At 33.2% G+C, this 12567-nt stretch overlaps 1 protein-coding gene across 1 annotated transcript; it reads right to left on the bottom strand.

Annotated features, from left to right (window-relative positions):
* Window positions 1–8652: 8652 nt before the first annotated feature.
* LOC21407133 (60S ribosomal protein L12) lies at window positions 8653–9538 on the bottom strand. Its single transcript, XM_010109236.2, has one exon. The coding sequence runs from the start codon at window positions 9424–9426 to the stop codon at window positions 8926–8928; it is 501 nt and encodes a 166-aa protein (XP_010107538.1). The 5' UTR covers window positions 9427–9538; the 3' UTR covers window positions 8653–8925.
* Window positions 9539–12567: the final 3029 nt, after the last annotated feature.

Genomic DNA, 12567 nt, shown 5'->3' with positions numbered 1-12567 from the left:
TTGATCCAAGGGCTAAAATATAAGATGGCATATTATAAATTGGTGATGGATTGATTCCATCATTATATGGAGGAAGCTAGAGAGAGAAAGTTAGAGAGAAAGAAAAAGAGAGAAAAGAGAAATAGAGGAAGAGAGAAAGAAAGAAAGAAAGAGAGAGAAAACTAAGAGAAGGATTATCCTCTCAACCAGCGAATTTTTTATATAGACTTTCTACTGCATCACTTGAACAGTACATGAAAGTTTTCAGTTTATGAAAATTGTCAATTTATGTATATATTTTACATGTTTTCATGAGATTTAGAAAGTCTTTTAGTTTTCAGAATATGATATGAATCTTGTGTTGATTACGAACTGACTCAATTAGTAAAAGGGTCAAATCCTTGAGGAACAAGAGATTCCGAGACATGAGTCACTAGATAGAAGATAAAGAGGTTCCAATAACACAAAATGAATGTCAGACAGAAGGGCTCTAAAAGCTTAAAGAAAAGTATTTTCAAAGTGGAAATTATTTTACGGTTTACTTACTGAGCTTTAGCTCATATAGTTCTCGTGATGCATGTAAACTCTCCGTAAAACTTTCAATTGACAGCGGTTCAAGTCCCATGACGAGTTTGAGAAAAAATCTTATGTTATATAATTTATAAATTTTAGAATTTATTCGAGATTTTTTTTAACATAATTTATAAATTTTAAAATTTTTTCGAGAATTGTACATGATATAGAGATTTTGTACATGATATAGAGATGATATAGAGATTTGTACATGATGTAGAGATTATTTCTCTAGCTGCTGACTCGGAGGGGCGTTACCATCTTGATTTCGTAAGGCCTACTATGTTAAATAGGAACTACACATTATCTCAAAAACAAAAAACAAAAAAGAAACAAAAAAACAAAAAAAACAAAAAAAACGTAACTAAAGTGTTTTTATGTTCATAAATATGTCATTTGTCAAAGTTTATTCCGTATTTCCGTTCGAAACGACGTTTACAGTAAACGGTGTTCTCTTTAAGGACAAACGACATGTTTTCCGGGAAATGAAAAAGAACACGCCAGTTCCAATCTTTTTTGTGTTTTTTCTTGTTCAAAAAATCATCTTTTTATTCTCTATGATCTAAGATTAGAGCCAATTATTAGTTTGAGACGACGCGTCGTTTTTTTCAATCGTGTCGTTTTTAGACTAAATTTTGAGAACAACTATATAGACAGAGAAATTTCAATATAATCCATATGGCATCTAAAAAAAAAATTTCATTGATTTGTGAGCTCTACAATCAGAACAGTCTGAATATATTTTCAGGACATCAAAATCGCTAATCCACAGATTTGTACACCAAACATCAATAAAATTACCCCAAAGTTACAACAAAATTAATATATATATATGACTATTCACTGTCGTATTCCTCAACTTCAACTTCAAGTTCTTCTTCTGTAATCGTCTCCAACTGAGGAGAATTGGAAGTTTTGTTGTGAGGAATCAGAAGGGCTGGAGCAACCTCAATCCAAGCATCCAAACATCTCATAATCTCCTTTGCCATTTTTTTTTTTCCCCACAAACCAAAATCTCTGTCTCGCTCAAACAAAATGACTATATAGACAAGGACTAAAATGGTTGTCGGTTTAGTGCTTTATTTCTAGAAAGAGAAAATCTAGAGAGAGAAGGGTAGATTTTGAGATTATTTGTGATAACTTGCAGGGAAGTTTGGTAGAGATGCCCTCTTTTATAAAGGTTGAAGACGATGAAGGGCCAAGGACGTGGCATAGCAATAATGTAATGAATAATGACGTGCCACTCATAAGGTAAAGTATAATGACACGTGACATGTGTGGAAAATGTGGTCCGAGCTAGAGCAAGTTGAGAAAATATGGATGACACGTGTCACTTCTTTTGGCTAGATTCTTTAAGTAAAATCTCTACAAGTTTTTATTTAGCACCAAAAAAAAAAAAAAAATCCCTACAAGATTTTACTATTATGAGATATTGTTGTTCAAGATAAAACAAATGATACGTTGTTCACTGATCTTTGTTCATGATTCATTGGGTGAAAAGAATTTTATACAAGATATTTATTAGAATTCCACGTTAGTTAGAGATATTAGCATGATCTACTTAATAAGGTGAGAGTAATTTTTTCTTAACAAACCGGTTTTGTTAGGTTGAGTTAGGCCTAATATCCTTTTATTTCTGTAAAATGGTATCAGAGCGGGAGATCCTGAGTTTAAACCCCCGTAATTACACTCTTTATCCCCATTTAAAAATTATCATGTATTAAGTTTTTAATATATATCGAGCTTAAATATTCACGTGTTGGGCTTTCTAATTAATTTACCTACACGATTGTCCATTGTCCAGCCTACACGTGAGAGAGAGTGTTAAAATATAAAACTATTATTGGCTCACCTCTTAACAACTTAAAACTTTTGAGATGAATTGGTAAACTAACTATATTAGAATTCAACAACCATTGTAAACTCTTTAACAAATGTAAACAGGAAATTTTATGGTAGGGCGTGAAAAAAATACTTAGAGGTAAATTTTTGTTGTGAGTCGTCTAAAATTATATCTGATTTTTTCTTTTCAATTTTATGTATCTTTTTATTATAATGTTATTTTAATAGGAGTTTTTCTTGTAAGATTAAAAAAATAAATTACTGATAATTTTATTTTTTTAATCTTTTTTAAGTGTTAAATTTATATAAAAAATTATTAATTCTGTGTACTTTTAATCTCATTTGATTTTAACTAACAGTCCCAATTTTGATGAGATTTAACATTTAGTAACATGCAGAACTAGTTGAATCCTGACCCTAAAAATCTATATATTAATGACTACAAGCAATTATTTTGTGTCGTTTAGAGATTTTAAAAAAGTACACATTACTCATAGGATAACTACTCATAGATTTGAACTACACGTCATTTCACGGTGAAAAAAAAAAAAGAAAAAAGAAAGAAAAAACAGTGCTAATCACAAGTGATCTTATTCTTCAAAACTAGAACACTGTTATTGGTTCCAGACTGTATATGGTTCACCCAGAAAAATAAAGGTGCGTTTAGAATTAATTTTAAAATAATTTTATTTTTAATAAAAAATTAAAATTGAGATTGTTTTGAGAATCATTTTAAAAATAATTTTAAATTATATTTAATTAGTTTTTTAAAAGATTGTTTTGAGTATAATAAAAGAGTGAAATATTATAATTATTAATTAATATATTAAAATATTATTGATAAATATTAAAAAATAAAAACATAAAAATAAAAATAATTTTTAACTGTTTTCTAAATTCTTTCACAAAAATCATTCTCATTATTTTTATTTTCGTTTTCATTTTCAAAACATTTATTAAACAAACACCGTTTCGTTTTCAATTTCATTTTTTTTTCCTTAAAAAACGCAAAAAACGTTTTGGAAACGAAACCAAACGCACCCAAAACATCCTTCATATTCGAGAAACGACATATATTTGTTAGATTCTTTTTATTCTTGTCCCTTCGCGTCGCGTCTTTTTAATAATTTTATTGACATGTCAATTAAAATATCATGACAGTCAATTAAAAATCACGTTAGTTAAAATAATTTACTTGACTTGTTATGAGGGGACACGAAATAGGTAACTCAAAAAACAGAGGACTTTCAACACAAACCATATGGCATATGGGAAAAAAAAAAAAAAAAAAAAAAAAAAAAAAAACAAAACAAAACAAAACAATTTCATTGATTTGTGAACTTGAGCTACAACCAGAAGGGTTTGAATCTATTTTCAATACATCAAAATGACCAATCTCCAAACTTACACAAAAATATTAGTGGGATACTTCACCCAAGTTACAAGAAGAAAATATGACTATTCTTTCATTGTCGTATTCCTCAGCTTCAAGTTCTTCCTCTGTAATCGTCTCCAATCGAGGATAATTGGAAGTCTTGTTGTGGGGAATCAAAAGGGCTGGAGCAACCTCAATCCAAGCATCCAAACATCTCATCTTCTTTGCCATTTTTTCCACAAAAACAAAAACTTTTGTCTTTCTAAAACGACAAGAAAACTTTGGTGTTTTTGGTGTTTTGTTTTGGAAAGAGAAATATCTAGAGAGAGAAGAAATAGAAGAAATGTGAGATATGTAGTTCGCACTTGTAGTGAAGTTTGGTGGGTTGGCCCCTTTATAATGCTTGAAATGAAAAACAAAAACAAAAACAGAAAGTTCTCTATACCAAGTGGAGTGGCATGGCAGCAATGTAATGTTTATTATGTTTGTCCCACTCATAAGGTAAAGTGTGACACGTGACATGTATTGGGAAAATGTGGTTTGAGCTCAAATCAAGTATGGAAAACGTGGAATGACACGTGTCACATTTTGGGTTATTTCTGATTTCTTAAGTAACCCCCCAACAAATTTATTAGACGGCAAAAAAGCGGAGATTAAAAAAAAAAAACAAAAAGAACTTCCCAAATCCCACCAAATTTTAGGTTTCTATCTTTTCTTCTCTAAAAACTAGGAAGCGTGCTTTGTTTTGTCTTGCTTTTGTGTGTGGAATTGGATTCCCTGCTTTTGCTCTGTTTTTGTTATTATAATATATTATATTTTGTTACACTATGGTTTATCTAATTAGCTTTAATTTTGTTATTATTTTATCTATTTAGTATGTCGTTTGTTTTATTAAGTATTTTTTTTATTATCGTGTGAGTTATAAATAATCGTATTATCAATTGTAATAGTTAGACTTGATTATTTTTCTCTATTTTAGGTTTTCTCTTTGTGAGTTTTCTCTAATTGAATTTATATATTATGTTACATCTTTCATTCGGCTTAGGAAGGTAAAATTCTATTTATCCATTCCGTTGCATCAAGGAATCATTACTTGGGTAAAATGTGAGATTAATTAACAAATGTTTTATGTGGTGTTAAATGAGAGAATTTAGTGGCCGATACACATTCTACAATATAATCTTGAAGAAGTAGGACCTAGAATTGATCTTGATGTTGGTTTAGGATTTTAAAAAACCTATTAGTAAGAAAATAACATATGAATTATGGTTGTATGTAAGTTTAGCTCGGTGATAATTCTCCATCCACATTCGGTATTGGAGTTTTTAGTTGAAACTTTCTACTAAGATAAGAAATTAATATATACTATGTGACGTTTGGTAAGGAGATTCGTACCCTGATTCGAATCATAATTCATGGTTCGCTACAGCGTTTTCTCTCACAAAAAAATACACGTAAATCAAAAATGATTCTAATCAATAAACCAAACGTATCATAAATCCAACTTGCCGCTATATTTATGCAACTTCTATAGTTAGTCATAATGTGAGTTTTTAAACATCAAATCATATCTTATATAAATCTAAGCAACACTTGAGTGTTTTCTTATACTTTTTTTTTTTTTTTTTGTGGCCTTATTTCCCTAAAAAAATCGAATATAAGTTGGTTGGCTGGTTGAGAATTGGTATCTAAACTAGTAAACTAACCCGTCGTAAGTACTAATTATAGCAACACATTGATGTCCCCAGCATTAAAGAATTAGAACCGAAAATAGCATGAATAAAACCAAAAGAACTCATAAACATCAAGAAATTATAATTTTGCCAGATAGTGCTAAATTAATGTCACTAATTCCATTACTTGAACAAATTCTGGCATTTAAAAGCAAATAGATACCTTCCATTAGCCTCAGAGATTTCTTTTACATTTTTTGGATACCAAAAAAGGGGACAACTAATTACAAAATTTACAATGCCACTCTCAACTTGGCTCAATTTCTTCTCATCATCCAATTGAAGCCACCCTTGTCTTAGCCATATTGCTTCTTACCACCAAGGCACGCTTGATGAATTCCTATGAGGAGACCTTCAAAAACGAGGACATGTCTTCACTTTCACAGATCCAAAGTTCGAGGGACGAGAAGAAGGGCGGCCAATGCCCGGCTTGTTTTCGCATTCCTCAGAAGCTTCTTCGGCGATTGTCTCCAAACCGGGCGAATTCGAGGGCTTTTGCGGGTAAATTATGGGAGCCGGAGCCACCTCAAGCCATGAGTTCAAGTTTTTCCTCTCCTTAGCCATTGAATATTGCAATTGAACAAAGCGAAAGAGGCGGTTATCTTTTGCACAAAGCGTAGATCTTAATTGGGATGGTTGATGGTTTTTCTCTCTTCCTCCTGATTTTTTTTTTTTTTTTTTGGTTCAAGAAAGAAGAGAGACAAAATGTTAATCCCAAAAAGATCTTTGCAAAGGGCTTTTTGTATATGTGAGAGAACAAGAAACTGACTCGGAGATGCCAAGTTAAGAGGGGGGTTATATAGGAAGAGAAGATTAAGAAAATATCAAGAGGAGGGCACAAGTAGTTATCAATCAAAAGCCATTTGACGGTAATCAAAGAGTCCATGTGGAAAGCTTGGAAAAATGCCGGTAAATGGACGTTCATAATATCAGGCAAAACTCCTAAACTTATATAAGAAAAACCAAACCTAACATTCCCGGCTTTATTGGGAAAGTATTTAGACCACAAAAGACGTGAAACGTGTACAGAAACTAGGAGAACAGATTTCCAATATCCTTTTCTATGTTAATTCCTTTCATTTTCCCTTCCTTAATTTGGACAACAACGAGGATATAATGCTCTTTTTTTTTTTTTTTTATTTGTTGGTCTTTTTGTGGCCAAAGAAGTGTTTCATATTAGCTACGTATAAAATTTACAAACCAACAAAACTTTGTGAAAAAGAAATTGCTGCTTTAAGAGGGAAGATAATTGCATATTCCCCCTTACCAAACTCCCGTTACTCCCTTGGTGGTTTTAGTTTCCAAACGACAAAACTCGAGTGGCCTAGCCATTATCATCTTCCTTCTATATTCCTCCCTTTCTCCTCTTCTTTGCTGAGGAAATTCATAAACCAATATTTGATTCCAATATATCACAACGCAATCTTAAGACTGCAGTCATTGTGATGTTGTTGCACTATAACTAAACCAATCCCTATTATTTTCTATTAATTCGTAATTTAACTGGTCAAGAACACAAAAAAAGGACATCTAATTTTTTTATCTCAGAACGTGCAACATATTAAAAGCCCTAATCCCGAATCGAAATCGAGCTCCCATAAGAACCTTCATCTTCTTACTCGTTAGATTTGGCATCGTCGTATGCTCAAATATTCGTTGCCCTAGTCTAATATTCTTCATGTTTTAATTGCTTATCCACAGTTTTCAGGCGCAACCATCATTGACGTATAGTTGTGGGATACATGTTTATATCAGCATTGGTCTATCAAGGCTTTCTAAATTTCTATGCTTCAAGTCTGTTCTCTTTAGTTAGTTATGTGTACACATTCTTTTTGCGATGGTGATGACTTCAGTTGAGAAGAAAAAGAAACCAAGTTTTGATATTTTCGGACAGATGAAGAAGCAATGCAAGATACAAACTTAGAACCATATTAGAACCAAGATGAAATGAAATTTGTAAATGAATCATAAATTGCTATCTTGCTATTAACAAGCAAATCCCTTGTTCTTGGGATAAAAAACCTAATCGCTTGTTCTTAGGGGAAAAAAACCTCGTACAAAACAAGCATTTAGCTTTTCTATAACACAGTTCAAAAAAAATAAGGATTCTGCAACTCAAGACCTCGTTCATTTCACCGATTTAAATTTTCAATTTTATTTTCAATTCTAAGTTTTTACAGTTAAAAACTCTCAGAAACGTCACATCTAACTTTTTCTACTACAGTTAAAAGCTCTCAAAAAACGTCACATCTAACTTTTTTTGCTACAGTTAAAAACTCTCAGAAAATATCACATCTCAACTCGAATTGAAAACTAGAATCCGCGAAGCAAACGAGGCCCAAGTCTTGTAGGCCCGCAGAGCACCACCACAAACTTAAGAAGCATTGCTCCTTGGCTTTCTCAGACCTATATGATTAGTTCTTACAACCATAATACTTGACCCCATAGCCAACACTTCAAACTGATTATGTAAGTAACAAAGGGCCCGTTTGGTTTATGAGTTTAAACATAAATTTAAATTTTGTAAGAAACATTGTATCAAAAGGTTTGAATAGTAGTTGAACCTATGAAACAAACTATTGGAAAGCTTTGTTCACAACAATGCGACATTTCAAGTCAAACCAAAATGTTCAATTGATCAAAACCTAAAACCCCAATCTCCAAAAGGAAAGAGTAGGTCTGCAAACAAAATTGACTTTAAGAGAAACACTCATTTGTAAAATAACATTAAAACTTTTTATTTGCAAAATGAATACGCTTTTAAGACTGCTACTTTTTAGCCCGATCACCTACTTCAGTATAAAATGAAAAAAGACCAAAGTCACTTTCTAAGTCATTTCAGCAAATTTCTCAATCTAAAGTCAAAACCATAGCCATCAATCAAGAAAAAATTAACTATATAACACAACTTATTTGCTAATCACGAGCCCTTAGTCCAAGCCAAATCCTAAGACCAACGCCAAACCGTGCACATTTGCATTCATTCAAACCAAAATCCATTCTTAATCCAAACAAATAAAAATTTAACTAATACCCCTTTGAACTACTTTTGCAATATGCATATCTCAGTTTAATTAGCATCTAGAAAAAAAAGTTCAATCTTTAAGAAACAAGCAATGGGCTTTAAACAAAAACAGCTATCAGAAACCCAAAAAAAAAAAAGTTGTGAGTTCGGACCAACATTTTCAATGAGAAAACTACATTGTTGAATTAAAAATTGCATATACGTTCAGACATTATCCAGGGAAAAAAGAAAGGACAAGAAAATTCAACTTACATTCTCCTCCATCAAATTAAGCTTCCACAATTGATGAATACCTCATTTCAAAGCTCTATAGAAACTTAAAAACTCTGAGACATTGATATTTAACGAGAGCCAAAACTGATAAGAGAGTAGAAAAACCAAAAAAAAAAAGCAAATCATCAATCTTGAGGAATCTCAACATCACCGTCCGTGACTTCCTGTTGCAGATCCTTGGGGTCCTTCCCGTCGACGGTGCAGCCAACGGAAACGCAGGTGCCGAGAATCTCCTTCACGGTTCCGGAGAGGTCCTTCGCCATGGATCTCGGCCTCATGATCTTCGCGATCTCGATGACGTCATCCAACGAGATGTTCCCGTTGTGCTTGATGTTCTTCGTCTTCTTCCGGTCCCTCTCCGGCTCCTTCAGCGACTTAATGACCAGCGCCGCCGCCGACGGGACGACGGAGACCTTTGCCTGGCGGTTCTGGACCGTCAGCTTGACGGTGACGCGGAGGCCCTTCCAGTCCTTGGCGGTCTCCTTGGCAATGTCTTCTCCGATCTTCTTGGGGGAGAGACCGAGCGGACCGATCTTCGGCGCGAGAGAACTCGCCGCTCCGACCTCGCCGCCGGTGACGCGGACGTAGACGTCGACGACCTGGGTGGGATCGAACTTCGGCGGCATGGCTGGTGGGGGATTCTAGGGTTTTGTTAGGGTTTGGGTTGTTGCGCAGCACAGAGAGACAGAGACGGAGAGAAATTAGAGGCTTGAAAGGGAAATGGAGGCCTTTTAGAGGTTGATGGAAATTTTATTAGGGTTTTGTTGCTTTTGTTGAAACTACTGATTTGCCCTTGATCTCTTTTGTTGGGCTGGGTGTTGTCCTTTTGGGCCTAATGGGTTAGTTTTTAGAACCCAAAATGTAATGGACATCCTTTGACATCTTGGAGCTAAAGTCATGAATACTCCGAGAAAAAATGGAGAATTCACGATCTATACTCTTATTTTTTACTCTTAAAAAATATCTTTTTATTATACGTAAAAATTATGGCTCATGCATTTTTAAGGAGAATTTATCAAGATTATCCATATTCTGATGGACTTCTTCAGCCAACTATTAGTGAATTTCTCCTAATTGAAAATGATTATGAGAGATTCTCTGATACGTCTGGTATATTAGTAGGCTAAGTTTTTTAACAGTTCGATCTGAATATTTTTTAACTTTTACGTGATTTTATGCAGATTTGACGGATAAAAAACTTGACTTATCAGTATGTTGGCGTATCGAAAAAGGTCCCAAGAATTATAGGAAGAATTATTTATGCAAAATGATCACTTTTATACTGCATGTCTCTTTAAATTATATATTATTAATTTGTCTATTTTATAGTTATTAAAATAATGTTATACTAAATATACTCTTTTAGTGTGGGTGGTTATGAGTGGTTAATAAAGAATAAGAATGTTATTACGGGTTGTTTTACAGATTTACGTGTAAATATCACAACTTATGGACATTCATTAATGTATCTTCTGCATAATTGATATGTGTTTTATTAACTCTTATAGGAATACTATTAATGAATTTCTCCGGATTGAAAAGGATTATAAGAAGAAGTATTTATATAAAATGATTACTTTTATGCCGCATGTTTAGAATATGTCTTTAAATTAATAATATTATTAATTTGTGTATTTTATAGTATTAAAATAATGTTACTCTAAATATACTCTTCTTGTGTGGGTAGTTAATAAAGAATAGAAATGTTATTACGGGTTATTTTACAGATTTTACGTATAAATATCACAACTTGTGGACATTTATTTTTTTCATCTTCTGCATAATGGACAAGTATGTTATTAACTCTTATAGGAATACTATTAGTGAATTTCTCCTAATTGAAAAGGATTATAGGAAGAAGTATTTATGCAAAATGATTACTTTTATATTGCATGTTTAGAATATGTCTTTAAATTAATAATATTATTAATTTGTTTATTTTACAGTTATTAAAATAATGTCATTCAAAATATATATTTTTTCGTGTGGGTGGTTATGGATGGTTAATAATGAATAAGAGTGTTATTACGAGTTATTTTACAAATTTACTTGTAAATACCACAACTCATGGACATTCATTTTTTCATATTCTGGATAATGGGCATGTATGTTATTAACTCTTATAGAAATACCACTTCTAGAAGCTGGATTTTAATTGCAACCACTTTGCGGAAAATTTAAGTTTAATTTCACATCAAAGTGTACTAGATAGATAACTAGTTTTTCAAAGTGGAGTATTGCCTAATTTACATGATTCTCTTTTGGTTTCTAGTTCCTATGCCCGTGAACTTCTTGTGTATTGGTGCTTTTGTCATTGTACTTTTTTCTTGGCAATTTAATCCTTAAAGCTACATAAAATCTCATTCATAAAAGTACCTTTCTTGTTATTATGATGCTTTTCTTAGGTAGACTACAATACCATTGCTGTTTGCTTCTATAGTGGTGCTTCTACTTGTTAAATTTACTGAAATGAATATAATGGCTTCCTTGATTCATATTGCACAAAGGAGCTGATTAAATAAGCTTTGTGGCTGTTTACCGTATTACACGTGGGTATTGAGATTTACTCAGTAGTTACAACAAATAAAATAACTTTACAAAATTCAAAACTAAACATGATCAATTACACAAAGTCAAGAGGTTTTAAAGTTCCTTGATTCTTGGGTTTTGGTTGTAGTGGTGCCAGTAAGATTTTCTGTTGATTTTGAATGCACAAAATAATCTCTAACATCCCTCCGCAAGACGGTGCTCCCATTGGAGATACCAATCTTGGTGCGCAGCTGTTGAAACGTAGATGATGACAGAGGTGTCATAAGAGCGACGGCAAGTTAAACTTTCAAAGAGATGTGAGATACTCCAAAGGAACCTGGAGCAACATGATCGCGAACAAAGTGGTAGTCAATCGAGATATGCTTCATATTGGAGTGAAAAACAGGATTGATGGATAAGTATGTTGCACCAACATTGTCACAGAAAATAGTAGGAGGAGGAGACGAATGGACATGTAGTTCACCTAATAAATTTTTTAACCAAAGGACCTCGGCTTCACAGGAGGCTAAAGCAAGATATTCTGCTTCAGTTTAAGAGCGGGCAACTGTCTTTTGTTTCTTAGAACACCAAGATATAGCATTACCACCAAGGTAGACAATGTGTGCCGAAGTAGAGGTTCGATCATCCCTATTACCAGCCCAATCGGCATCTGTGAAAGCCGTTAGTTGAAGACGTTGATGGCGTTTTAGAAACAAACCATGATGAATAGTATACTTCAAGTAGCGAAGGATACGTTTGGTAGCAGTCCAATGAGTTTCGGATGGGCAGTGCATGAATTGAGCAAGCTTATTAACAACATAGGAAATATCTGGAGGTGTAAGAGAGAGATATTGGAGTGCACCAATAACTTGTCGGTACTGTGTTGCATCAGTTGGAGGAGAACCATCATGAAGAGAATAAGAGTCGGTAGAGGACATAGGAGTAGAGCATTCCTTAGCACCAATCATGTTTGTTTTGGTTAACAAATCACGGATGTACTTGTGTTGTGTAAGAAGTAATCCAGATGATGTGGGAAGAACTTCAATACCCAAAAAGTAGTGGAGGTCACCAAGATCCTTGACAGAGAATCTTTGTGCTAAGTCACTTAGAAACTGGTCGAGAAAGTCTTTATTGCTGCCAGTGACAATGAAATCATCTACATAAACCAAGAAATATAAAGTGACAGCATTATGATGATAAATAAATAAGGATGTGTCGCTTTTAGAATTAATAAACCC

The sequence above is a fragment of the Morus notabilis genome, unplaced genomic scaffold, assembly GCF_000414095.1.
Source record: "Morus notabilis unplaced genomic scaffold, ASM41409v2 Scaffold342, whole genome shotgun sequence".
NCBI classification, from domain to species: Eukaryota; Viridiplantae; Streptophyta; class Magnoliopsida; order Rosales; family Moraceae; genus Morus; species Morus notabilis.
This window is presented reverse-complemented; position numbering and strand designations above follow the sequence as displayed.